This window comes from Bombus affinis, chromosome 11, assembly GCF_024516045.1.
Source record: "Bombus affinis isolate iyBomAffi1 chromosome 11, iyBomAffi1.2, whole genome shotgun sequence".
In the NCBI taxonomy this organism is placed as follows: Eukaryota; Metazoa; Arthropoda; class Insecta; order Hymenoptera; family Apidae; genus Bombus; species Bombus affinis.
Window position 1 is genome coordinate 11,927,678 of NC_066354.1, and position 25,525 is coordinate 11,953,202.

Genomic DNA, 25,525 nt, shown 5'->3' on the forward strand with positions numbered 1-25,525 from the left:
TTGTTAAACATACTCTAGTGTTTCTAAACCTTCTATCGCCTACATACACCTCACTTATTATTACATTACGTGTTTCCTAACGATATTGATAATCCGAGGCAAAACAACAGCATGGTTTGAATTGTCCTCTAACTCATGTACCGCTACATATTCATATTACATTATTAACTCTGATTGTTATTTATTTATTAGCTTTTTAAAGTTAAATTTTATACATCTATTTAGTATATTTACTTAAATATAACTATTTTAAATATTAGCTTTATTAATTATTAATTCAAAATAACTTTTGAACCAATGGATTGCTAGGCTAAAAGCTGTCATATTTCGTCTTTATTCATCGAGTATCAGACGATGCAGAAAATGTTAGAAAGAAGAAATGATGTCTAACCAAATTTTTGTTAAGAAATGATATAGTTAGTTACGTGCAACTTTTAAATAATAAGTTTTCATGCTAGATTTCTAACTAATAATTACAAATGTAAACAATTTTAATTTATAATTTATAATGTCATATTTACAATTTACAATCGGAATTTTAAGGAAACATGTGTAATCCTATATTATAAAACTTAATTAAATACATTTTATTTTTTTTTATTTTTTATTTTTATTTTTTTTTTTTTTAGGAGATATAATTAGATATCATCTGATGATATTTATTTCAATGTGAATGACATGTAATATCCGCGTCATTTTCATTTTCTGTGTTTTGAATCTCGTCATCAATATCTATATCGCATATTCCGCGACTATGAGTATCAAGTGCCTCTGTACTAGTTGCTGCATCTAACAATGGAGATAATTTCTCTGCCTCGCTGTCTTCATCTTGTCCTTGCCCCTGTAAATACTGATTTATTTGGACGACGTAGTAAAAATCTACATATTTTCAATATTTTGTTAAAAGTGCTAAGTAACGAAAAAATATTGGAAATTGGACATCAGGAGATTACCTCGTAAAGAGAAACTGGTTGTTTTTCATTAACAAGTCTAAGGGTATCTCGTGATCGTAATACTGCCTTTTCCCGTAAATGCCCGGAGTTTTTCATCCTCATTGCTGGAGATCGGCTATGTAAATCTTTCTGTGATCCTGAATGTTCATCTCTAGCTAACAAGACGGACATTCGAAATTCTGGGGTAGGGCATGTAGTACCACTTGTTCTTGCAGATACATCTCCATCTTTTGAAGATACATGTTTCGATACAGGTGTACGTTCTATAGACCTTTTAAATAACAAATGTGAATTACTATTTAAATCGATTATATTAATATAATCTAAACGTAAATTTAAAAATTCAAGTGATATAATATTTCACCTATTTAATGCTTCAGCTGCTTGAATTGCACTGGCTGTGTCTGTATCAGGAGTGTCTGGAGATTCTGGCGCAAGAACAGCAGTTCTTGGAATATATGGACCATTCAAAGCTTCTATTAATGATACAGCTTCGTATCCAGCTGGTATATTTTCACAACTTCCCTAAAAAAGGATTTAACATTTCTTTTATCAGATAAAAAGGCAGTCTATTGTTTTCAATTAAATTTTACAACAAACTGTACCAAATTGAAATAGAGTAAGATATAAAGATGATAAACACATATGTAAACATATGTGCATATAACACTGACACGCATTTTGATAATTACTTGTACGAATGAATATTGACCTCTGGCAATGGTGGATTTGATATAATAGCTCCAGTTGCTTTCTGTAGAGCTTTAATTTGGAGGAGAGCTCTGAAAGGGGCCCGACATATTGGACAATTGTTCGCTTGATATCGAAGAGAATCTGCGCAGCTATTACATAGGCATAGATGCCTACACGGTAATATTAAAGTATCTCGCACGTCACACATACAAATAACACATTCTGATCCATTATCATCTGTATCTTCATCACTACCTTGTTGCTGAAAAATAAATTGACGTGAAACGAATATAAAATAAGAAATTTTGGGTATATATTATTATTTTATACCTTTGCATTTTCGGCGTTTTTATTTTCAATTCCATATATTTCTTGAAGCAAGTAACAAAGACCATCAACATAAAGCTTTTGTTTAAGAGCTTTTAATACGTATGTTCCATCCGAATGTTTTTCAACAACTGCAATAGTCGTATGAGATTGTTTTGGTTCGTCTGAGCCTTCCTCTGCTACACAATGGATTGCTATTGGAATTATCTATAAGTAATTATAATGATGAACAAAAAATAATTTCAAAGTTTTATAAATATAATATACAGATAGTTCAAACGTACATACTTCCCTGTCAGCATTGTACAATAAATCTTCTTTGCTGTAGGCAGTTGGATCAAACATATGTGACGTTTGAGAGAATAACTGATTGGCACCTTTCTTATAATAATATGTCTCAGAATTCATAGATGGATCCCTTGGTATGTATCTACAAATAATACTTTTCATTATATATAACATTGCGCATAGTATGTAAAATTTGTACATCATCTTTATTACATACGTAGCTCCTTTTGTTGTTATTTCTTCGGAGCAAAAATAATATATTGTGATTGCACATCTTACATCGCAGTCAAATGTAAATTCAATATTATAGCGATTTGATTTCTTGTCTATATCACCATCTCCATAATGTTTAACATTATGACACTGAGGTGAAGTGGAAGTTTGATCAACATTACGAACCAATCTTAATGATTCTCTTCTTATATTTACTAAGCTTTTCAACGTTTTAGTAGGATCATTAGCTTGTGGTGGAGGATACGGAAACTAAGGTAAAATTAATGAAGTGTTAAAAATAATTTTTTAAGAACTGTATGTATACATTTTACAATACTGTAATAATATTATCTCTTACAGGTGTTGGGCGACTTCCTAAAAAATTCAAATCAGCATTTTCTCCAAAAAGGTAGGCTTCTGGTTGAGGTGTATCAAACCGTTCACCACCCATTATGAAATGACTACCAAAATAACTTCCTAGTGAATAAAATTTATTAAATAAAATACAAAACATTTTCTAATACATGATATGTATTTTAATATGTAATTTATTAAAATAAGAATAATTTAATATCTTGCTTATGGCTATATGATTTAATATAAAAATATTCTCAAAATAACATAAACAAACCCGAACGAGGAGGATATTTGTATGCATGATTTGAAACAATATCAACTTCTTCTACACCAGCGTTTTGTCGACTTGTTAACGAACCCATCGCTTAATTATATTAAAAATAATTATAAACTATTGTGCTATAAGGTAAACTTTATCTCGATGGAATTAAGCATATGATGTTTTAAAAATAAATACGTATTGCAGGTAATTAAGATAAGTCACATCTATAAGAATATAATCTATAAGTTTCTTAAAACGATTATAAATTTGACAAATGATGTGTGCCGTTAACACACTCCTTTATACATAGATGTGTATGTAAAAGGTATGAAACGTATTACATATATATCTTTCAGGTTTGCCAAATTTGTCAGATTACTTATTTATCTAAATTTTATGTTTTAGCCAGTACATTTATTAGAGGAAGTGTTAATACACATTTGCGCAAAAAAATGTATATTTTTTATTTACGAATGAAAACCAAGCTAAAGCAATTTGAGAAAAAAGAAAAAAGAAACACGACAGATCTGTGTGTATGTTTCTCAGACTGTTAAGATCAACGCGCTATTTCAAACTTGTGATATGTATGTAGTGTAATCTGCAAACTTTATAGTTGACGTTTAATAATGGATATGCATTCATGTTACGTCGGTATACAACACGGATTCTAATAGCCCTTTAATATTTGTAATAAGCATTTGATACAATTTATGTAATTAAAATCAAGAAATCATATTAGAATCAACAAAAGATAAACGAATAATGGAATATAACACGATAGTTTTGTGCAATATTGATGGTTTGGCATTAAATTTTGAGAAACATAGCCAAATTTTTTAATGAATGCAAGAAGTTAGAACAATAGCAAAACAAAGAAATATGAATTATATACGTATTATAACTATTCTATAGTATTTATGTAATACACGAATGTATAAAGTGTAAATAACTTTTTACCCATCATGAAATTCAACGAAAAAGAACTTGCCGAGGCAAGTAATGGCCCCGCTGACATTGAAGGCCGTTTAAATCATAAACGAGCACATAAATCAGGTTAGTTTTTAGTTAAGAGTTGTTTACATTTATTTGAGAAAATATCATACTCATCAACTTATTAGCTTCAATTATCTATAACCTATAAATTCCCTTACAAATTCTTATTTTTTTCATACCTATTTTCTGATATTCATATCATTTGGATTTTAGGATTCAAAGAAAAGTGGTTTAAATTAAGATGCAATTTATTGTTTTATTTTAACATCAACGAATTAGGACAGATTGACACTAGGCAACCAGCAGGTGTAATTATTTTGGAAAATTATAGTATTAACCTTGATGCTGCATCGGAAGGTGTATTCGCATTTAGCATAGCATTTAGAGACGAATATGAAAAGAGACATGTCCTAAGTGGTCGTTCAGAATCGCAAGTAGAACAATGGGTCAATGCACTTAAACAAGCAAGTTACGAATATTGGAGATTTCGTTTAATAGTGCTCCAAGAAGAGCTATGTAGAAAAACAGGAAAAGATCCATTGCTTATGTATCCACGAAATCAAGGAATTATCAGGGATGAAGCATGGGAACCTGCATCAACTTTCCGATCTCACGTACGCTCTTTTACTACGTCGGTTGTAACATCAACTGCGATAAATACAGTAACAAAAGAAATGAATTTGATTGAATTTTAAATTAGTTAATTCAATTACAGTTGTTTTACATTATTCTCTGAAATCTGGGGATTGTTTAAATATATAAAAGTTCAGTAGTGCAATTAAATTCATGACTAAAGAGCAAAAAGTCATTAGTACAAGTGAATAGTAATTCTTTATCACCACATATTTTCATTAATATCAACAAAATTATATATTTAATGCACATATATAATCTTCATTATTTATTAGTAAAAATACATCTTATACATGCTTATGTAAAATAATTTTCATAGTATTTTAAGCACCAAAATAATTTGACTAGTATAATATACAAAAGTTTCACGAGAATATAACTTTTAAAGAATTTGTATTATAAGTGAGTCATGAGCAATTATTTTATTATTGCTCAAACTCTGTATCTCGTGTACAGATTTTTCAAGTATTTATAAACCAAATACTCTCTACTATTCTTATAATGTATGCCTATATTATAAACTTTTGATAACTATTAATATATATTTATAATATTAGAATACACATATTTTTTCAAGCATTGTATATAAACAGTCTTCAAAGTATCTTTATTTAATTCTTTAATTCTATATTTTACTTTACATTTACAAAATATAAATTTATATTAATTTTATTCTAGTACAAAGTGCATAATATATTCTTATATATTTTGTATGCATGATTTAAAATGAATTTAATCCGGATAAAAATAATCTATATATTTTAATTCCATGTATATAGAAGATATAAATACATACATATATATATATATATATATATATATATAATATATTATTTTATATTAACATTCTGTGGCATCCTTTTCTACATTGTGTCCTAAAAAAATTAAATAAAGAGCTGAGTTTTACATTTGTATTTTATTAATTATGCTTTCGTAATAAACAGCAAAATATTAATTATTGTATAATATATGTTAATGTAAACGTATATATCATACACTTCTAATTGTGATATGTGAAATTTATAAGTAAAATATTGCTCATAAACAAGTTACGTTTTAATGCTTCTTAATATTTCAAAAATATGTTGGTACCACTGTTTCCAACTATTCACTACGTGTCAGTTCACATATCCACACGTTCACACGTCCACACGTCATCAAAGTACATAGTTTAGTTCTTATAAACACACTATAGGTATACGTAGTTAATGTTTAACCTAACACGGTTTAAACTGGCAGTAGTGAAGTTAATTTTATTGATATAATTTATTCGTAAACAACATTCAAGAGAAATCATCAATTAAAGTAAACGTAGAACAGTACAATGAAACGATTCATTATTTTTTCTATACTTATAATTTGTGGAATTTTCGACACCTTTGCCGAAACGTGTCAGAAGCCTGAAGTCGTTGCTTCTGCATATGTCACAGAAGATGCAACAATTCTGACAAATGTTGCATTCACAACACAATTTGTGCTTAAATGTAGTAACGGTGTGAAAGGTATTACCTTATACGCAGAGGTTGATGGTAAATCATTACCAGCTGCCAGATTAAGTTCTGATAACAAATATCAGGTATTGAAATTAAAATCTATATACTTGAAATAAATCTTATTAAATTTATAATGAAGTTGAATTTATATCAAATCAGAATCATATGTAAATTATAAAAACTTAATTGTAATTGAAATAAATTTCAATTTTATAGGTTTCTTGGACAGAAGATGTGAAGAAAGCACGTTCTGGAGATTACAATATAAAATTATATGACGATGAAAGATATGCAGCTATACGTAAAGCATTAAGAAATGGAGAAGATCCAAATAGTGTGAAACCTTTAGTTGTTGTAGTGCTTAATAATCCAGGCATATATCGCGGGCCTTGGGTTAATTCGGAACTCCTTGCTGTCCTTTTAGCTGCCTTAGTGTCGTATTCTGCCTTCTCTTCTAAATTCAAGCTTCTTGCTTAATCATTTTTTATAAATAATAAATTTGTTAAAGTTCTTTTGTAAATTAAATATTACTTAAACAAATGGATTTTATTTCTTTTTAAATATAACTTTGTAACTTAAGTTAATGACAATGCCACATTTATTGTATAACATCATTTTAAAATTTACTGGGATGTAATTTTGATAGCACCAATTTTTATATTTATAATTTATTTTCTGAAAGTCGAAACAGACTTAATGAAGTACAGATAGGTATAAAATTCAATACATATTAGAAGAAGGTGGATTTCCAAAAAAGAATTCCCAAGAGGGTGGATGTTTAATATCATTAGTATCGTCATTTACTAAATTCAACCATTCATTCAATCCTTTAAAAAGCATCAATGCATCGGAAACATTGTCTCCTTCTGAACAATAACAAAACAGTACTGTACAAGGAATCTCCTTTTCTTTAAAATATTCATATAGACCATTTGCAAATCCACCACCAGGAATGTAATATTGTCTTGTAGATTGTATTGTAATACTTTTCATATGCTTTATCCAATGTAAGCTCTTAAGAAGTTTTTCATTATTCAATAAAGAATCATCCGAGGTAAGGTATCTTATTTTACACTCTGACCTATTTGCACACTCATAATCATAACTGCTGGTTAGGATTATTATCTATAAGAATAGTTTCTATATTAACATAACAATCAAATGATTTGACATTTGTAATATTAGTATATATGCATTACACTGCTGTACCTTATTAATTTTCTTTCGTTGAATAAATTGTGCTAGTTCATTAAAGAAGTCACTTGAACTGCCAACATAAGGTGAACGTAATTGTAAAAGAATTATATTATGGCATCTTCCAAGGTAAAAGTCAGCAGTAGTACAAAGAGAAGTAGAATTTTTATTATAAGGATCAAGTCCACATATTGGAAGAAACATAGAATTCCATAAACTTCCAATTTTGTACATATCCAAGCTAGATATTAATAAATCAATACATAATTGTCCAACGTTTCCAACAGCCACTGACGGAAGTATCAGTGTGTAATTCTCGAGGTTAATTTCATCCGGTATTTTTATCATTTTTACTAAATGTATGTGGATACCTGTTTCATTAATAAAATTTATTAAATAAAGCTTATAACTTATAAAAATACACGACAAAATATTTATACAAACTCAAGATTCAATTTGAAAATTCAAAATTTGCACGTCATGGTAAAGTGATTGTTAAGTTATTATTACTTGTATCGTGTTGTTGTAAAATCCTCTCTTTATAATTTATATTTATATATTTATTTATTGAATAAACATTTTCTATATTTATAATGCAATGTAATTTCAAATAATAACACACTTTACATTACATAAAAATAGTGAAACTATATAAAGGTACATAACAGTTCAAACTTCTATGAAATGATTATTTGACATTTCTGATGTACGTAGATGTATACGGTTGGTAGCTCTGCCCCTATAATTTTTAGTTATATCAGGTTATATAGATAATTATTAGCAGAACTTATAAGTATATACAGTATATTTATGCATATAGTAGCATGGAATATATATATGTATTTAATATACACTGAACAATATATTATGAGATAATTCTTACAGAGAATTATTTTATAAATTGTAATAAATTTCATTAAGAAATACTTTCTTCTTATTTTCTTACAAACTTATTTATAAAACTTATATAATAAGGTGAAAATTTAAGAAATATTGAAATTCATAAATTGATTGCTAAAATTTATAAAAGGCTATGGTTAATAATCAAAAAACTATAAAAAGATAAACTAATGATATAATATTTCATATTGAACAAATTTATATCAGTTATGTGTAAATACCGTATAATTTTTATATGACTAATTAAATTTATATGTATAAATATATATAATGCATATATAGTATATAAATATATATATACACGTATATACTATGTTTTATTAAAATTGAATTAATTATATAAAAAAGACAGGGAAATTGTGGGAAGACAGAAATTTAGATTGATTCCCGTTTAATAATTTATTTCTTTGGATTTTAATTGGTGTAGAATAATCGGTATTAAAGTGAAACTTGTTACCGACCGTGCATAGCGGCATGTGACGTCACGCATCACCGCCCCGCGATGCCTTTCGGGAAATAGCGCCGCCATCTTGAGTGGCATGGCCCAGCTAGACAGTGCGCCCTGAGCCAAGACATGCGATTTATCGCGAAAACATTAAACGTCCCAAGGATCACGGATTTCTGTGAAACATAGCAAATCTTTGGTGCTTCGCACCATCATCAAGATGGAGGCGGTTAAGGCATTTAACGCAGAGGTGAATTGACTTACCCTTAGTTCTTCTTCTAGCCCGCCGACTCTCCCTCTTTTTTTCTCTTGTTCATCTTTTCCTTTTTCTCTTTCTTTCTTACTTTTCAAAGTTGAAATCGTGCCATTATTTTAAACTAAAGATTCAAATGATATTGTTTTCCCCGACTTGTCTTTGCTGTTTATTGTATGAAAATTGAAGTGACTTTCGTGCTTGAAGAATGCTTTGATTTCTAGACGTGCGAGAGTGAGAGAGAGAGAGAGAGAGGGAGAGGGAGAGGGAGAGAGAGAGAGAGAGAGAGAGAGAGAGAGAGAGAGAGAGAGCGAGAGAGAGAGAGAGAGAGAGAGAGAGAGAGAGAGAGAGAGAGAGCGATTATCTTTATATGTAAGAAAGAGGCAGAGAAATCAGAGAGAACTTTTATTGTGATTTTAAGTATTTGTGATGCATAACATTATCATCTTTATTATGTAGAAATTTTGTAATTTATGTAATGATAAAGAAATGGTAAATAATTATTGTATATGTGTGGTTTAGTTCTGTTATGTTTGTGATGGAAGGGAGAGAAATAAGGGAAAGCAATAAGGAATATTTTGTAAGCGATATTAATTGAATTCATAGCAATTGTAATAAAACTTGTTTAATTTTTGTGATCAATTCATTAGAATTTATATAAACATATATTGTTGACTTTTGATTTGTTACATATAAAACTTAGAATTGCTTTTGAAGAGTATAGGTACATTAAATCAACATCAACAGTTCTTTTCAAGTACTATCGAGAACTATTAAAATTTCTTAAATTAAAAAATTTAATCATATTCTCTGACTACTATATTAAATGATTATGAATACATTGAAGTTATTAAAAATAGAAAATAATAATTATACATGTGTTTTTTTTTTCAGCTCTCAGCTCTGTATGATGTTAAACCACCAATTTCGAAAGCTAAGATGAATTCTTTAACTAGAGGTGCAATTAAGGCAATTAAATTCTATAAACATGTTGTGCAAAGTGTCGAGAAATTCATTCAAAAAGTGAGTTATAAAAAATAAGAAAGCTTTTGAGAGCAAAGTATAAAATACATGCTAATTATATTGTTTGTTCTATTTGTATTAATTGCCAATTAATGTTACAGTGTAAGCCAGAGTACAAAGTGCCTGGATTGTACGTTATAGATTCAATCGTACGTCAGTCCAGACACCAATTTGGGGTAGAGAAAGATGTCTTTGCTCCACGCTTTGCCAAGAACATGCAAACCACTTTCTTAAATCTTTTGAAGTGCCCTCAGGAAGATAAAAGCAAAGTAATAAGAGTTTTAAATCTTTGGCAGAAGAATGCAGTGTTCCCTTCAGAGGTTATACAGCCCTTATTTGATCTTGCGGATCCAAATCATCCAATACATAAGGAGCAAGCAGTTAATACCAATGGTAAAAGGAAGTTGTGAGTTAATATATCAAATTTAAATAAAATTAAATAGTGAATATTCGTTATTATGTTTAGGTACACTGAATGCGTCTGCAACAAATAATGTTAGTAACACTGCAACTTCTGTAAAGACACCCCCTTTGACTGCAAAAAATGCGGTAAAGGATCAAAAATTATTTTCTTCCGCAAAGCCAATCGATCCTGCTTGGCTTGCACAAACAAAAATAGAAACAGCAAATATAGTTAATGCTAATAAACTTTTAGTAAGTTTTGTTTTTATATTTATTTTATATATTATTTGTACACTAACAGTGTGTCGTATATCTTTTTGTACGTAAAATGAACAGAATTTCAATTTTGGCTTCTCTTTTCAGGGGCAATCGAATTCAGCTCAAATGGATGTTTCTTTCCTTGATCAGTTACAACATTTACAGCAGTTATTATTAAAAAAGCAGGAGTCCACAAATGAACAGAAAAGTTCTGTAAAATTTGATAAAAAGCTCTTAGATTTTGATTATGGCGAGGAAGAGGATGATGATGTTGTTGTTGCTAGTTCACCAGCAGCGACCGCAGGATCTAATACTGGTCAACACAATACAGTTTCAACAGGAAATAGTTTGGAGAGTCTTGGACTTCTTTTAACAAATCCAGAGGTACTAACTTATCATTATTACATCAATATAGCAGTCAAGGAGAAAATATGATTAGATTAATAAATTGCTTAATTCTTTAATTGATAACAGGTTTTGAGACAACTTCAAACATTACAACAAACAATGCAGGGAAGTACTTCTTCATCACAGCACGAAACAGAAGAAAAGATGCGGAAACTTCAGCAAATGAAACAGCAAGAGGAAGAATTTGATAAACATCTAGCTCAAACTGTTCCTGTATGTTATTAACAGTATTAATAATTTTCCTGTTCACATAAAAGTAAAAGACATCCTAATAGTTTCATGCATGTTAATGAAAATCGATCTTTGTTTCAGAACTTACCATTTGCATCTGAATGTGAATTAAAACCATCAGACATTTTGAAACCAAGTCAACAAAATACCTATACGACAAATGTAAGTAGCGGAGTCATACAAGATATGAGTCAACCACCTCCTGGTTATCCACCGGCTCTACCGTATGCCTCTCAACCTTTATCAAATATTAGGCAGATAAATCAGCAAGCGCATCAAAATCAAAAGAGTCCACTTCTTGACGAACGGCAGGACACGCAAGATTATTCTGGGTAAACATTCTTCCCTTTTACAAAGTAGGGTAAAAGATATATTTTCCTTTTCATTTTCATGAAATTTAGTTTTTCGTTTAATCTAAATTTACTTTAATTTCTATTGCAATTTAACTTGTAACATTACTGAATATTGAAACTGATTATTAATAAATGATTGTCTATAGAAATGGTGCAAGGCGAGATAGTAGCAGTGTAGAAATTGTAAATTGTGAAAATACAAGATCACAGAGTAGATCGCCTGATCGATACAGACATCACAGTCGATCTAGATCACCACGACACAGAGATAGGGATAGAGATAGAGATAGGGATAGGGACAGGGATCGAGATCGAGACAGAGATAGAAAATCTCGATCAAGAAGCAGATCTAGGAGGAGAAGGTAATTTTACATGTCTTCTTTTGCTTATATTAGAGGTAATGTATCTAAATATATATTTATAAATTATTTTATGCACTTTGTTATGATCATGCGATATTAAAGATATTATTATATTATAGGTCTCGTTCAAGAGACAGAGGTCGTGACAGAAAACGGGAGGATAGTCGAGAAAAGATGACTGAGGAAGAACGAGAAAAAGAAAGAGAAAGGCGTAAACGAGGATTACCACCAATTGTGAGAGATAAATTAAGCGGTAATTTCTCCTATTTTCATATGCATGTCCATGTGGTTTTACATTGAAGGAATTGTTCTTCTTATTCTTTTTTTTCTTTTTTGTTTCTCTTTTTTTCTTTTATATATATATATGAATTTAATATATTTATTTGCAGTTTGTAGTACAACCCTTTGGGTGGGACATCTATCGAAATTAGTACACCAAGAAGAACTTTCAGATACTTTTGGAGAATTTGGTGATATTGTCAGTATAGATTTAATTTCACCCAGAGGTTGCGCTTTTATATGCATGAATAGAAGGCAAGATGCATATAGGGCTCTTACTAAGCTTAAAAATCATAAAATGCAAGGAAAGGCAATCACTGTAAGTTAACATTTTTGGTCACGTTTAAAAATAATAATGTATTATTGTTTTTATTAAAGATGTTTATAAATGTATTATCAAATAACAATAAACCTCTATGTCTTTTCAAAATAATAGAATTTTTATTATATTTTAGTTAGCTTGGGCTCCAGGAAAAGGAGTGAAAGGAAAAGAATGGAAAGATTATTGGGAAGTTGAATTAGGAGTTAGTTATATTCCTTGGAATAAATTAGTTAATGTTACTGATCAAGATTTAGAATTATTAGAAGAAGGAGGTATGATTGACGAAGACACTCTACCGCCCAATCTAAAAGGTAAAGGAACAATTATGTTTTAAGGAATATTTGAGACAATTGATGCTAATCATTATAAATCATTAACAGGTAAATTAAAACATTCCGGAACAAATGCAGATGTACTTCAACAACAGCTGCAATTGCAACAGCAAGCATTAGTTGCAGCTGCTGGAATTCCAAATTTGGCGGATGGTATTGTAAATGTAATGCAACCTTCAACTAGTGCTCAACAGCAACAATCCCAGCAACAAACTTCACAACAAGGTCAACAGCAGCAACAAGTAATCGATACAAGTCAACCTCCACCAATTAGACCCCCTACATCAGCTGCTCTTTTACCGCCACCAAATACACAATTACAGATGATGCCACCTGCTTTTACAATGCCGGGAGTTCCTCGTAAGTACTTATTGAAGGAAAATTTTAACGAAAATTGAAGACTCAATCAAAAATAGGTATTAGTTATTTTTATTCTTCCTTTAAAGTTTATCATTTTATACCTTTCTTTTTCTTTTTTTTTTCTTTTTTTTTTTATTGTTTAGGTATGATTGGACCAATGGGATTACCAATGGCACATAGTTTAATGCCGAATGTTCCCATAGGTGTGCCACCTCCAAATATGCAAAGTTTGTTAGGGCCACCGGGAATGATGCAAACTATGTTAACGCCACCTGTAAATTCTCCATTTGGAGCAGGTGTTGGCGTTGGCTTATTAACTCAAATTCCTTTACCAGCTCCAGCTGCACCTTCTGATAAACCTAATTCTACTGGTATGTGTATATGATCAATTCATAAAGTGAGCTGAACCATGAATAAAAGAAAACGATGAAAGTTTAAATTTCATCTCTTTCTAGGTATGCCACATAATGTTCCTCCAATAGGAGTTCCTCCGCCAACAACGGAAACAGGTATGCCAAATTTACCAATGTTACGACAACCATATGGTGTAGGCCCTTCTGCACCTTTGCAAATGCAACTACCTCAACAACAACATTCTGCTGATGACATGGATGTAGAGATGGAAGACGCAATGCCACAAAGTTCAAATGGAGCAAAAAATAAAAGTAATTTAACTGAACAACAACTTTCACAAAATGAAGAACGAGCAGAATCTGATCAACAAGTAGAGGTAAATAAAATTCATTTATTGCAGCAACTAATGTTGTAACTATGTGATTTAGAATGTCCTGCATAAAATTTTAATTTGATGTAAATTTAATATAACAGCATCGAGATTATAAAGAAAGAGAGAGAGATCGTGAAAATAGGGAAAGAAGAGACAGAGAGACGCATTTATCTCACAGAGATAGGGAAGGTACTGACTCTAGAATGGATCGCGGAAGAGACCGAGGTAGAGGGAGAGATAGGGGACGCGATCGTAGAAGAGATCTTAGAGATAGAGACAGGGATGACAGAAGAGAAAGGGAAAACCGGGAAAATCGAGAAGGAAATCCACAGACTCAAACTCTTCAGGTAATTATTTTCTGCTAAAAGAAGATTAAATTAAAAGTATTGAAGTAAAGATTTTATTGATCTACTTTTATCAAAAATATTTAAAAAGTAGTATGAAACAATCCAAAAGATTTAAATTACAAAGATTTGTAGTTTGCATTAATAATACCATTGTTTATTGCCGTGACAGTAATCTCAATTCATTTTCAATTGTTAAGCGACTCTAATAAAATATTTATATTTCAGGAAAACGAAACTACTCCAAAAAAAGATGGGAAACCAAGCTTAGCTGATCGTTTGCGTCAATTGGCTGATGGCACACTGCCACTTGAAGATCGTGTCGATCGAATAATACCTCGTAATCGCCAGGAACGAGATAGATCCGACAGAAATTTTGATGATTCTCGATCGACTCGTGGAGAACCCCTTTCTTCTTTAATGGATTTGCCAAAGTTTGGTTTACCTCAAGAAAGAGGTGATTTTCCAGCTCGACCACCAGATTTTCGTAATCCGCAAGATCCGAGAGAATATCAGCAGCAAAGAGATAGACAAAGTTTCGGAAGAGGTCATAGAGGATCACAGATACACGAGGAATTTATGGATGTTCCAAGGTTGCAAGGAGGAATATATCAAGAGGAATTTGATAATAGAATACATGGACAACAAAGAGTAGAAGAATTTGGAAGACTTGGATCACTCAGAGAACAAAGGTGAGCTACTATTTCGTATTAATTTTTGAATTTACAATTAAAGTAAATAAATGTAAATTACAAAAGTAAATACAATCATCGTAATGTTTATACAATATATGGTGTAAAATGCAACATATGACATTTTTCTCTTTTTTTTTTTTCTTTTTTTTTTATATTCATTGAGTAATGATATTTACATTTTACAAAACATAATTGTTAACAAAATTATAGTATGTTTAAAGCATTGAATTCTTGATTAATTGCTTGCCAAAGGGAGGAATTTGATAGGTCTGAAGTACGAGGAAGAAGACCACTCGATGATCGGGACCGGTTCGATTATGAAATTAGGCGAGATGGTTTTGATCCACGGCTTCAAGATGGTTTCGACCCAAGGGGACACCTCGACCGGGGTGATTTTGAACCTAGAAGGCGAGAATTCTTTGGAATTGATCCTATTTTTGGGATGCCGCCAATAATGGGACCTAGAGGACCTAGACCTGGACATCCTGATGGGTTTGGACCACGGCCAGCCCCCTTAGGAGCTCGTGGACCAGGTAAACAAGTTTAATAAAAAGATAATTCAGGAATTGTTAACTTTTTCACTCGTACGTATTTAATATAGACGTCAGTAATTCTTTATATATTTGCTACCAAACTTTTATATATAACAGAATTTTATTACATTCAGCTTTGTTATATAATAATCAAATGAATGAATAAATTTAAATTAACGAATAAAAGTTTAACAAGATTTTATTTTATAGGTCCATTAATGTTCCATCCACGAGGTTTGGGACCTCGTCCCCTTCGTCCTGGTATGAGGCCTTTTGGCCCTCGTGGGCCACCTTTTGATCCCCGAGAGCCGGATGCCTTTTTCAGACCACCTTTTGATGATATTCGACCCCATGTAAGACCACCTTTCGGTCCTATGGGTCCGCCATCCATTATTCCTCCAGAGTCTGCTGCTCCCTGGAGAAATCAGGAACTTCCGCCTGGTTCCTGGCCTTCCGATTCAGAGAATCACTCGCAAAGGGATAATCTTAGAGACAAAAAAGGTGGTAATAAACATCCGAATAACATGGAAAGAGAAAATCGAAATAGGGGACGAAAATCTAGATGGACTAATGTTAGTCCATCTGGAGAGGAAATTGAAGAATCAAAAGAACAAGAATCAACCTCTGCGAATGTTGAAGGAAAAGAAGAACCTGCAAAGGAAGAAGAAGTAGCTGTGAAAGAAGAAGTGAAAGAAGAAATTGATATGAAGGAAGCAATCTCTAGTGAACGGAAGGAAGAATTAGTAGAAACGGTTGAGACAAAAGAAGAAGGCATTGAAATGAAGAAGGAGGAAGAAGAGGATTGCAGGGATTCTTAGACCAAAGTAAAGAGCGATTTTTCTCTTTAAAATTTTTTCTTACTCTGTGGAGTGGTGTGAGGGAGAATTCGTTGCTTCGAATTCGTTGGGTCGAATTGAAACAGTCAATTTTAGAAAATGAGATACTGGATTTTAGAATAATTGTATTCAATCGATGACAATTATTGTTAAAAATAGTGGTATTCCGTTTCAATTCTAACCTCTGTAATACTGATAAATTTACTGCTTGTTATTAAAAGTAGATCTTAAGGAGTAAATACAACGAAGAAATTATAATAAAAAACATAAAAATGTACGAGCTTTTAATTTACTTTAAATTAATAAATTCGTATATAAATCTATAGTGACTATACTATTCGCGAGGGAAATATATCAAAAAAGGACATTTTTATTAATTTTTGTAACTTTATCACATTTCACGTTAAAAAATTATCTTGTTTTGAGATCTATGTAAAACGAATACAACAGAAAATACATCATCGATTGAATAGAATAAGCTATCTTTAATTCAGAGTTTCAGATTTCAAATAAATTGATTTTGTGATCAATTGGACACTTGGAAAGAAGCTGTGATTTGTAAACACAGGACCTATGACCCGTGGATACTCCAAGTGGCGACTTATTATTTATTAAATTGTAAATACTTTTGTATTTTCGTAGTGAACAAGCATACAATATATTCGATTTAAATATATATATTTAACTATTTCTTAGGAACTTTTGGAAATACAAGAATAGTATTTAATTTAAAAATGAATATAAAAATGAAAATGAATATTTTCTATCATTAATAGAAGAGATTTCGAAATGACTTATTTTGATAACTTATTTAACATTTTTATTCAGCTATATTTTAGTATCTTTTTAAAAATAAAATTTAAAAGGTCAAATATGCATTTTTTGAAATGTAAGAATGATATGTTTTTAATTTGTAAAAAGTGGTTAATAGTATCAGTAATAATCTGATATATCAAATTGTTTAAGAAAAAAAAGAAATATTCGTAAGAAAAATCTTCATTTTTATTGCCATTTTCCATTTTATATCAAATAATTTTTAAATATCTCTTTTTATATTTCCAACAGTCAAAGAAACAATTGAATGTATATATTTAAGTCGATCGTACTGTATAGATAGACAAATCTTAATAGTAGGATCTTGATTAACCGTGTATCGTTGAAACTTCAAGTATTTTTACATGGACATTTTTCGTTGATTGAACTCTTGTTCATTTAAATTTTTACGATGTTATATCCAACTAACAATAGATAAAAGGTTACATAAGAGAAAAGTACTGTGTTTGTAACCGTATTGGTTTAAATAAATTTTTATGCTATTTGAATATTATGTTAAGGATACTTATCTTATTTAATAGAAGTAATTTGAAGTTAACAAATTTTGCTCATTTAAAGAGAAATTAAACGTTCAATCAACAGAAAAAGTCAATGGTTCAAACAAATAACCGTGAATTCGGATAAGCAAGATTCTACCACTGCAAATATTTAAATAGATAGAGAGAGAGATTATATATATAAATATGCGTGTGTATGGAAGAGAGAATGTAGAAAATTGACAGAATGTTTGCATGTGTATAAATGATTATGAAAGAAAGAAGAGAGAGAGAGAAGATGAAAAAAAGTGAGAATATATATAGCACCGATGTTCGGCGCGGCTCAATCAAACGAAAAATAAATATTTTCTATATAACGTCTTTCTTCATAAGCAAAATTACAGCCTTTCATTCCGCTTGGCTCCCGGAATTGTCTTTATGTTTTTCCTAGAAAATATCGAACTTCAAACATGTAAATTTAAAAATTTACATATATAAAATTGTTTTTAAAAGATTTTATCTGGGAGTCTTCATTGAAAAATCAAGATAAATTAATTATTGTCAGTTAATTCTACTTATCATTATTTATATGAATGATTCAAAGAATTTTTTAAGTTTATTAATTTTTGTTTATATCTCAACGATATCATTTAATTACGTTATAGGGAGATGTTTCAGAGGAAAATCACACTAAGCCAGTTGTGAGCCAAATCGTAGTGTTTGGAAATTTAAAATTATTTCTAACAATCTATAATATTGATATAGCCCTTCTTTTGAAGGGATATAATTGTTTTTTACAAAGCATCTTAGGTAATTGTTAATTGCTGTAGGTAAAATATGTGAAAAGAAGACGTTTTTTCTTTTCTTTTATAAAGAACAATGATTTGAAAACGGTGAATGATTATTATGTAATATTAAGTATAATTCTAATGATTATTTAAATTTATATTTTTTTTAATTTGCATTAAAAAAAAATTTTTTTTATATGCCATCAACTATTAAAAATCATTAAATGATTTTAAATTAATTTTAAGTCCGTTTTAACTAACGTATTACTCTGTTTAGTTCTTTTACTGTGCAATTTTTATCTGAAAAATTTTTCCTCCGAATATCGAATAATGTATTAAAGAAACTTTATTTAAGCCGGATGTACTCTGTAATTGGAGCCATCGTTTGCATGACAGGAGATAAAGAAATTTGTGAAACAATGTAAGAGAAAATAAACATTTGGGACGATATTCGGAATGGAATGAAATCTTTTCAGAGCGGCTTTGGATACTTGTTCAGTGCTCATACTCGTGTGTTCACATGCGTGAGTCTCTCTCTCTGTCGCCACACGACGATGGAACACCAGCCACCAGGTCGCTTGCGCTCAAACTGAGCGACAAGTGCAAGGTACTGTTGTGTTTTATAACTCATTATATTTATATACATACATACATACATACATACATACATACATACATACATATATATGTATACACACATATATACATATAAATAAATAAATATACATATATTTGTTTATATTTATATTTATTTATTTGTACATATAGAATGATAGATTTCTTTCTGGACGAACTTATACAGATGAATGAGACATATTTATCTATGATATGAATAACTTGATAATACGAAGCGAAAAAATTCGCTTTAAGATAACATTAAGTAAATTTTATATGTTAATTTCTCAAATCTTATTTGTAATCATTTGAATATTTGCAGGAGGCATTGGACTTTGTTTTCCAATAAATTTTTATCGAATATACGTTGAAGATTTAGATTAATGTGTATCATCAATGCCATTTTTAATTCATTTTATAAGTGAACATAATGTTACCAATATGATTAATATCATATGATAGTTGAATCAAACGTATTGTTGTAATAGTTAGAAAAAAGGATGTGTAATTTTGATAAATAATTAATGTGCAATAATGATAAATAGTATTGATACCATATGAGTAAAATATTATTGAACGAAAGTTTACTATTGAATAAAGAACAAGATTTTGTATTTTACGATTTTAGATTACGCTTTAAGATTAATTAGGAGCGATTGAAAAGTGTAATATAGATTGTATTTAATATTGCAAATTTCTATCTGAGATTATCTGTGCTAAATTTTGTTTAATTGCTGATTGACTTTCTGTTCATATTAAAGTATAAGTAGGTGATAAATTAACTATTATAAAATCATCAAGCCATTTAAGAATTATAACTCGGGAGTTTAAGTTCGTCCAGCATGAAGTACTTTTTTTTTTCTAACGGATCACCGTATTATAAACTTCTTAGAATAAAAATATTGAAAAAAGAAAAGAGTAGGTATCGAAATTTAGAATAGCATAAAGAGCCCGTGCACCACTCCGGAACAGAGTTTAAAGAAAAGTTTTCTATTTGTTTCTTTTTCATAAGCTGAAAATTTGATCTATGAATGATTGAAAGATCGCGATTAATTTGTTTACATGAACAAATAGTTGGTCAGTTATGTAAATATCTATTTGCGTATTTATATGCATTAGTAATTACTAATAATACGATTAAACAGAATAAGTATTATAAATGCATAGATCATTGTAAAGTCTATTTTTAATGTTCTTCACAATAGAAGCATTGTCATTTGTAATATTTCAATTGAACATAAACTAATTTATGCACGATTAGCATTTTGTACAAGATATATAATTTTTGTTTCGTTTATAAGTAATTTCTTTCTTTTCATTCTTTTTTTAAATCAAATATAATGCATTTTGTAACTTGTTATCGATGTCGATTTGATCAATGAGAAAAAGTTTTGGCATGCACATGCGCGAAGGTTCGTGGTCAATATCAGAGGTTTAGTAGAGTTCTTGTATACCTGCATGCTGTAACCTCGAATTTTCATGTGTTCATGCACAAATCATCTACAAGATATCAAATATTTATAAGCGGTCCAATGTAGAAGATACTTTATAAGATTTGGTATAATTGAAGGGTGGCAAATTTTCAATATAAAGTGAACAATTATTGATGTTTTTTATCACTACTAATTATACCATTATTAGAGTTTTATACTAACAATTTACATTATTACATAGCAATTATAATTACTATTCTTGAATTTACTACTATTGAAATTATAATTTCATCATATTACAGGCATAATTTCCTATTGAATTGCTGCTTATAAATGAAAGTAAAAGTTTCATAAATATCTTTGTTAGGATGTAATGCAAGAGAGTAATATTAGAATGTATATAATACAAGTTTCCTGCAATTAATTTAGATTATACATCATTAAAACCTTATTTTACTAAAATTTTCCACTCATTTAATTCTATATTGATTGACAAATGTACAGCATCAGAAACTATTGGAAATTACAAATTTCTATTTACTGATCTTAATTTTAATCTATTAAATGTGAAAAAAATTGATAATGAAATAAATAATTTAAATTTGGTGATCTTCTCAATTTTTTACGAATAAAAATAAAAATACTTAAAATTTGCGATTCTTTGGAATAAGTACAATTAAACAAGAACAAGTAAGTTAGAAACCACGAACTTTCTGCCTGTTAATTTAATTGAATGATTAATTTATAAATTAAACGTTTGCAAATGTGTATTATTATTTGTTTAACGGATATAGGCCCAATCTTTATTCCAAATTATTAACGTAATAAATTACATTTTCGCAATACATAATTTCAACTAAATATATTTTCATATTTGTTTCAGGCACAATAAAACTTGGAATAAGAAACGGATCTATCACGTGGTTTTTCCCCCAATGTATTTATTGTAAACATGAGCATTTTAATAAAATTGAGATATGAATGTAGGTTGCGATATGAGAATATCATATTATATTTAAGATAATTCATGTTAATTACTTTTACCATTTGGTTATTTGTTTCATTTTCTAATTCGTACACAAGTACTTTATAACGACAAACAAATATTTCTTTCGTATATAATTGATATATTAGCTAGAATTACAAAATATTGCATTGTTTTTTCATCAAAACCAGATAAGACAAATAAACAATAACAAAAATTTCTTACTATGTTTCACTCTAATTCTATTGTTTAAATTTCGTATAGAAAAGTATTTAATTTTCGTGTACATAAAATACAATAATAAATATTACTTTAAAAATTGTACTAAAGGCGCGGAATATTAAGTTTACAATGAATGTTAATGTAAAAAAGAGTATTCTACATAATTGAAATATCGAGAAATATATATTAAGAATTTAATAAAAGTTTAATACCATTTATACATGTATTATTTTGCTGCTATAAAATTATATGTTAGAAGGGAATGTATGTATATATAATAATGTTCCATAAATGCCTTAAAATTTAAATATAGAGTAATAAATAATAAAAGTTAATGGAAATTCTATATATCAAATGTAACATCACTTTGTGTATATGGTATATACTTATCTAAAAATATATCTTGACCTTATAATTCAAATTACACGCAACCTAGAAAAGTAATTGTTCTACATAAATATTCTTTATATATCTAAAACTGATGATAACATGTTCATTTTGATGAATAGCACTGTGCTTTTTATTTTATAAGGTATAAAATACTTTATAATATTTAGTATTATTACAAAAAACATGACAATATTATATTAAAACATATCGTTGCCTAAAAAAGAAAAACAAAAAAAAAACAAGGCAAAACAATGCAAGAAACTTGTATTGTATACTTGCGTAAAATCGAAAAAAGAACATGAAAATTAAATTTTATGCACTACATTAAATGAATGTTATCTATTATCTATATATTATCTATAATCATAGTAATTATTTCCTAATATATTACAAATACTTTATGACATTATTTTAAAAATTAAATTATATTAAGAGTTTCTGTTAATAATTATTCTTTATTTAAATCAAATCTCTAAATACAATTGTTTACGATTCATAGAAGCACAGTTTCATTCGTCAATTATATAATTGATTTAAAAATTTTAATGTCTTTCTTTATATAATGATAAAGTTTTAATTATTTTAATCTGATTTACAATGTAACTTTAAATTACATATATGTGGTGATTATAAAATATTAATTACATCATGAACATGTAATAAATCAAATTAATTCTGTTATTTTTAGCACATTTTTTTTTATAAATCGTGATTATGGCTATTATTTAATTGTGCCCTTAAACTATAAGTTATATCAATTGCAAATTATAAAACCATTGTTTGATTACTATCCAATGTAACTGTTTTACATGACTATTAATATGATGCATTAAATTGATATGCACAATGTTAAAATAATGGACATGATGTACATGATGTTAGATATGATGATGATGATATTAGAAAATGTTATAGTTAATCTTCTTTATCAATAGCTTCAATTCTTTCAAGGACTTGAGGATGACTACAATGCCAACTAGAATACAATTTATCATAAAGAGGGAAACTAAGATTATCCTCCTGTAGTTTAATTAAAGAGCTTTTTAATGTTTGTCTATATCCCAAAATTTTTGCAAACTTATCTGCTTCAAATTCAAATCTTCGTCTCAGTACACTTGTTATGTATTGGACTAACTGTAAAAATTGTAAAATAATTTATAAATATTATAAATATTACTTTAAATATCATTGTTCATCATAAACAAAATATACATAAATTACATCTTGAAAGCAAAACAATTTAAAATTATTTTGAAATATTTGTGAAGTATTTTATAAAATTTCATTCTTTATGAATATTAAAAGATTTAAGTCATATTGTTTTATATATATATATATATATATATATAGCAAACGTACAATATTTTACGCATGCAAAGATTTTTCAAATTTTTCTAAATCAAAAGTAATACATTAAACTTACTATATTTAGAGGATTTGAAATATAGGTAGTAATAATTACGAATCCTATAAATGTGGGTTGACTATCCATAAATCCAAAAGCTTCAAATACAGGTTTATAATCAAGAAGTTTTGAATATATGTAAATATTCATTAACAATTGTACCTGCAAAAACATGTTTTTATAAATTAGTAATTAAGATATAATATTGTAAATATGTTGCCTAAAAATTTACCTGGCCAAGTATAAATCCCTTTAATGTATGACTATATTTCCAATGTCCTAATTCATGTGCCAATACTGCTACTACTTCATCTGTAGTACATCCTTTTGTGTTTGTTTCGCCTTCTGCTGGTTTATAATACTCCTTGACTAAAGTGTCATAGAGAACAATTCTTTTATGTTTGTGGAAACCATACAGATATGCATTGCTGTGTGATGATCTTTTTGAATTTTCAACAACAAATATTTTATAAAGTGGATAGTTTACTGATGCTGCTAACTCTTCAATCTTTTTTTTCAAATCTCCATTTGGAAGAGGTGTGTATTTATCAAAAAGTGGTGCAATTAGTTCCGGGTAAATAATCATAAGGAAAAGAGCAGCAACTATTAAAAATATCCAAAGATAAAGGAAGCAGTACCCTCCACCATTTTTTATGATCCATGTTATAGCACATAGGAAGGGTACTGTAAGTATCTCACGTACAACAAATTGAAGAAGCTGATCTTTGATAAAGAATAACGGTGTCTAAAATTAACATTATTAAATTGAGAATATAAAAATTACTTTTATCACATTAGAAGAAAAATTTTTACTTTCTTACTTTCTTATTAAAGCCATGTTTTTGTTCCACAACAAATGTAGCATAAATTTTAAATGGCAAAATTATTATATCACGGATAACGTTTATAATGAACATACAAACAGCACTTATGAGAATTTCATTTTGATCATCAAAGCCACAATATTTGACAATATCAATACTGCATAGCCAAAATCGATAGTAGCATAAATTTAACAAATACACCTACAAATATTCAAATGCTTACATATCACAAGAACTATATGATTCCATTTTAAATATTAGAACATAACATAATATATACATGTATAAATAAAAATTTCATACCGTAGTACATAGTTCAGAAAATATACTCTTAAAATCATTAAATTTTAACTTATCTAGCAAATAACTGTGTGCTTTCTTATAAACATCCTGTGTCATTAAACCTTCAACTGATTTAGGTAAATCAGACAATCTCATCATCAAATCTCTCTACAAAAAAAGAGAACTTACGTATAATACAGAGTTATTTTTATAAATCTAATTTTATTAATAATAATTATTTTCTAAAAGAGAAATATAATTTCCCTAAATATTATTTAATTTATAAAAATTAGGAAATTGTTATAATAGAAAGGTTATAATTGTTATAATTAATTGTGTTATAATTAATTATTATAATGAAAAAGAAATCATGTTTTAAAGTAAAATTAGAAATTAATAAGGTGGGGAAACTTAACTTTAATGATTTAGGTTAATAATGGTTACGTAAAATTTACAACAATTTACCTGACGAAGATTTAAATAATATTCCCAAAGAACTAAAAGCCATGTTACGGCTAAAATTTCATAAAGTATGTTTTCTTCGATAAATTTTACAAAATTCGACATTCTTTTGTATTTAATAAATAAAAATTCTTCTTTCTGTATTCTACCTTGGTCGCCGGTTTACTACAATAAAGTTAGGGACACCGAGGTTACCGCAACAACATATACTATAATCTCTATAATCTTTTTTGAACATCGAAATGAAGTGATGCTTTAATTAAATTTTCATCAACGTGTCCTATGTTTGCTATTATCTTATAATATTAATATTAATATCACAAACTTTTCGATATTGGAT

At 28.9% G+C, this 25,525-nt stretch overlaps 6 protein-coding genes across 14 annotated transcripts; 3 read left to right on the top strand and 3 right to left on the bottom strand.

The window, feature by feature from the left end:
• Positions 1–585: 585 nt before the first annotated feature.
• LOC126922011 (probable E3 ubiquitin-protein ligase MGRN1) lies at positions 586–3,254 on the bottom strand. 5 transcript variants are annotated; one of them, XM_050734160.1, is made up of 9 exons: positions 3,106–3,254; positions 2,833–2,951; positions 2,479–2,744; positions 2,262–2,403; positions 1,977–2,180; positions 1,666–1,908; positions 1,318–1,478; positions 954–1,224; positions 586–841 (listed from the first exon to the last, which is right to left on the bottom strand). In XM_050734160.1, exons 1-9 carry the CDS (start codon positions 3,191–3,193, stop codon positions 665–667), a joined length of 1,671 nt encoding a protein of 556 aa, XP_050590117.1. In that variant the 5' UTR covers positions 3,194–3,254; the 3' UTR covers positions 586–664. The 5 variants fall into 5 exon arrangements, with proteins under 5 accessions (XP_050590117.1, XP_050590116.1, XP_050590115.1 ...); XM_050734159.1 differs by having other exon boundaries at positions 586–850; XM_050734158.1 differs by having other exon boundaries at positions 954–1,248.
• A 54-nt stretch (positions 3,255–3,308) lies between these two features.
• Positions 3,309–4,890, top strand: LOC126922023 (pleckstrin homology domain-containing family J member 1-like). Its single transcript, XM_050734183.1, has 3 exons — positions 3,309–3,418; positions 3,499–4,146; positions 4,300–4,890. Exons 2-3 carry the CDS (start codon positions 4,056–4,058, stop codon positions 4,779–4,781), a joined length of 573 nt encoding a protein of 190 aa, XP_050590140.1. The 5' UTR covers positions 3,309–3,418; positions 3,499–4,055; the 3' UTR covers positions 4,782–4,890.
• A 949-nt stretch (positions 4,891–5,839) lies between these two features.
• On the top strand, positions 5,840–6,752 carry LOC126922035 (translocon-associated protein subunit delta). The gene is made up of 2 exons (XM_050734201.1): positions 5,840–6,295; positions 6,429–6,752. The coding sequence occupies exons 1-2, from the start codon at positions 6,044–6,046 to the stop codon at positions 6,687–6,689; spliced, it is 513 nt and encodes a 170-aa protein (XP_050590158.1). The 5' UTR covers positions 5,840–6,043; the 3' UTR covers positions 6,690–6,752.
• A 112-nt stretch (positions 6,753–6,864) lies between these two features.
• LOC126922033 (proteasome assembly chaperone 2) lies at positions 6,865–8,145 on the bottom strand. Of its 3 annotated transcripts, none has more exons than XM_050734199.1 (3): positions 8,068–8,145; positions 7,422–7,777; positions 6,865–7,337 (listed from the first exon to the last, which is right to left on the bottom strand). In XM_050734199.1, the coding sequence occupies exons 2-3, from the start codon at positions 7,752–7,754 to the stop codon at positions 6,933–6,935; spliced, it is 738 nt and encodes a 245-aa protein (XP_050590156.1). In that variant the 5' UTR covers positions 7,755–7,777; positions 8,068–8,145; the 3' UTR covers positions 6,865–6,932. The 3 variants fall into 3 exon arrangements, with proteins under 3 accessions (XP_050590156.1, XP_050590155.1, XP_050590154.1); XM_050734198.1 differs by lacking the exon at positions 8,068–8,145 and adding an exon at positions 7,917–8,061; XM_050734197.1 differs by lacking the exon at positions 8,068–8,145 and adding an exon at positions 7,851–8,061.
• A 634-nt stretch (positions 8,146–8,779) lies between these two features.
• On the top strand, positions 8,780–21,601 carry LOC126922028 (SR-related and CTD-associated factor 4). 3 transcript variants are annotated; one of them, XR_007712635.1, is made up of 20 exons: positions 8,780–9,001; positions 9,899–10,027; positions 10,129–10,420; positions 10,494–10,681; positions 10,793–11,071; positions 11,162–11,308; positions 11,408–11,658; positions 11,826–12,041; positions 12,161–12,294; positions 12,431–12,639; positions 12,776–12,953; positions 13,023–13,334; positions 13,478–13,705; positions 13,790–14,064; positions 14,163–14,408; positions 14,634–15,097; positions 15,353–15,633; positions 15,844–16,457; positions 19,044–19,174; positions 21,499–21,601. XR_007712635.1 is itself a non-coding variant. In XM_050734189.1 (19 exons), exons 1-18 carry the CDS (start codon positions 8,972–8,974, stop codon positions 16,449–16,451), a joined length of 4,467 nt encoding a protein of 1,488 aa, XP_050590146.1. In that variant the 5' UTR covers positions 8,780–8,971; the 3' UTR covers positions 16,452–16,457; positions 21,499–21,601. The 3 variants fall into 3 exon arrangements, 1 of the variants encoding a protein (XP_050590146.1); XR_007712634.1 differs by having other exon boundaries at positions 15,844–19,174; XM_050734189.1 differs by lacking the exon at positions 19,044–19,174.
• A 1,046-nt stretch (positions 21,602–22,647) lies between these two features.
• On the bottom strand, positions 22,648–25,472 carry LOC126922030 (CAAX prenyl protease 1 homolog). Its single transcript, XM_050734190.1, has 6 exons — positions 25,189–25,472; positions 24,745–24,891; positions 24,439–24,642; positions 23,850–24,362; positions 23,636–23,779; positions 22,648–23,346 (listed from the first exon to the last, which is right to left on the bottom strand). The coding sequence occupies exons 1-6, from the start codon at positions 25,288–25,290 to the stop codon at positions 23,128–23,130; spliced, it is 1,329 nt and encodes a 442-aa protein (XP_050590147.1). The 5' UTR covers positions 25,291–25,472; the 3' UTR covers positions 22,648–23,127.
• Positions 25,473–25,525: the final 53 nt, after the last annotated feature.

Excerpts from the sequence above, each read along its gene's own strand:
- LOC126922011 (XM_050734157.1), bottom strand. The coding sequence starts at position 3,193 with ATGGGTTCGTTAACAAGTCGACAAAACGCTGGTGTAGAAGAAGTTGAT. Across the intron at positions 2,404-2,478 it reads ATAACAACAAAAGGAGCTAC|ATACATACCAAGGGATCCAT; the intron begins GTATGTAATAAA and ends TATTATTTGTAG. Across the intron at positions 1,249-1,317 it reads GCAGCTGAAGCATTAAATAG|TAATTCACATTTGTTATTTA; the intron begins GTGAAATATTAT and ends CGATTTAAATAG.
- LOC126922023 (XM_050734183.1), top strand. The coding sequence starts at position 4,056 with ATGAAATTCAACGAAAAAGAACTTGCCGAGGCAAGTAATGGCCCCGCT. Across the intron at positions 4,147-4,299 it reads TAAACGAGCACATAAATCAG|GATTCAAAGAAAAGTGGTTT; the intron begins GTTAGTTTTTAG and ends TTTGGATTTTAG.
- LOC126922035 (XM_050734201.1), top strand. The coding sequence starts at position 6,044 with ATGAAACGATTCATTATTTTTTCTATACTTATAATTTGTGGAATTTTC. Across the intron at positions 6,296-6,428 it reads GTTCTGATAACAAATATCAG|GTTTCTTGGACAGAAGATGT; the intron begins GTATTGAAATTA and ends TCAATTTTATAG.
- LOC126922033 (XM_050734199.1), bottom strand. The coding sequence starts at position 7,754 with ATGATAAAAATACCGGATGAAATTAACCTCGAGAATTACACACTGATA. Across the intron at positions 7,338-7,421 it reads AACGAAAGAAAATTAATAAG|ATAATAATCCTAACCAGCAG; the intron begins GTACAGCAGTGT and ends CTATTCTTATAG.
- LOC126922028 (XM_050734189.1), top strand. The coding sequence starts at position 8,972 with ATGGAGGCGGTTAAGGCATTTAACGCAGAG. Across the intron at positions 12,042-12,160 it reads AGCAGATCTAGGAGGAGAAG|GTCTCGTTCAAGAGACAGAG; the intron begins GTAATTTTACAT and ends ATTATATTATAG. Across the intron at positions 13,706-13,789 it reads TGATAAACCTAATTCTACTG|GTATGCCACATAATGTTCCT; the intron begins GTATGTGTATAT and ends ATCTCTTTCTAG.
- LOC126922030 (XM_050734190.1), bottom strand. The coding sequence starts at position 25,290 with ATGTCGAATTTTGTAAAATTTATCGAAGAAAACATACTTTATGAAATT. Across the intron at positions 24,643-24,744 it reads TTTCTGAACTATGTACTACG|GTGTATTTGTTAAATTTATG; the intron begins GTATGAAATTTT and ends GAATATTTGTAG. Across the intron at positions 24,363-24,438 it reads AACATGGCTTTAATAAGAAA|ACACCGTTATTCTTTATCAA; the intron begins GTAAGAAAGTAA and ends TGTTAATTTTAG.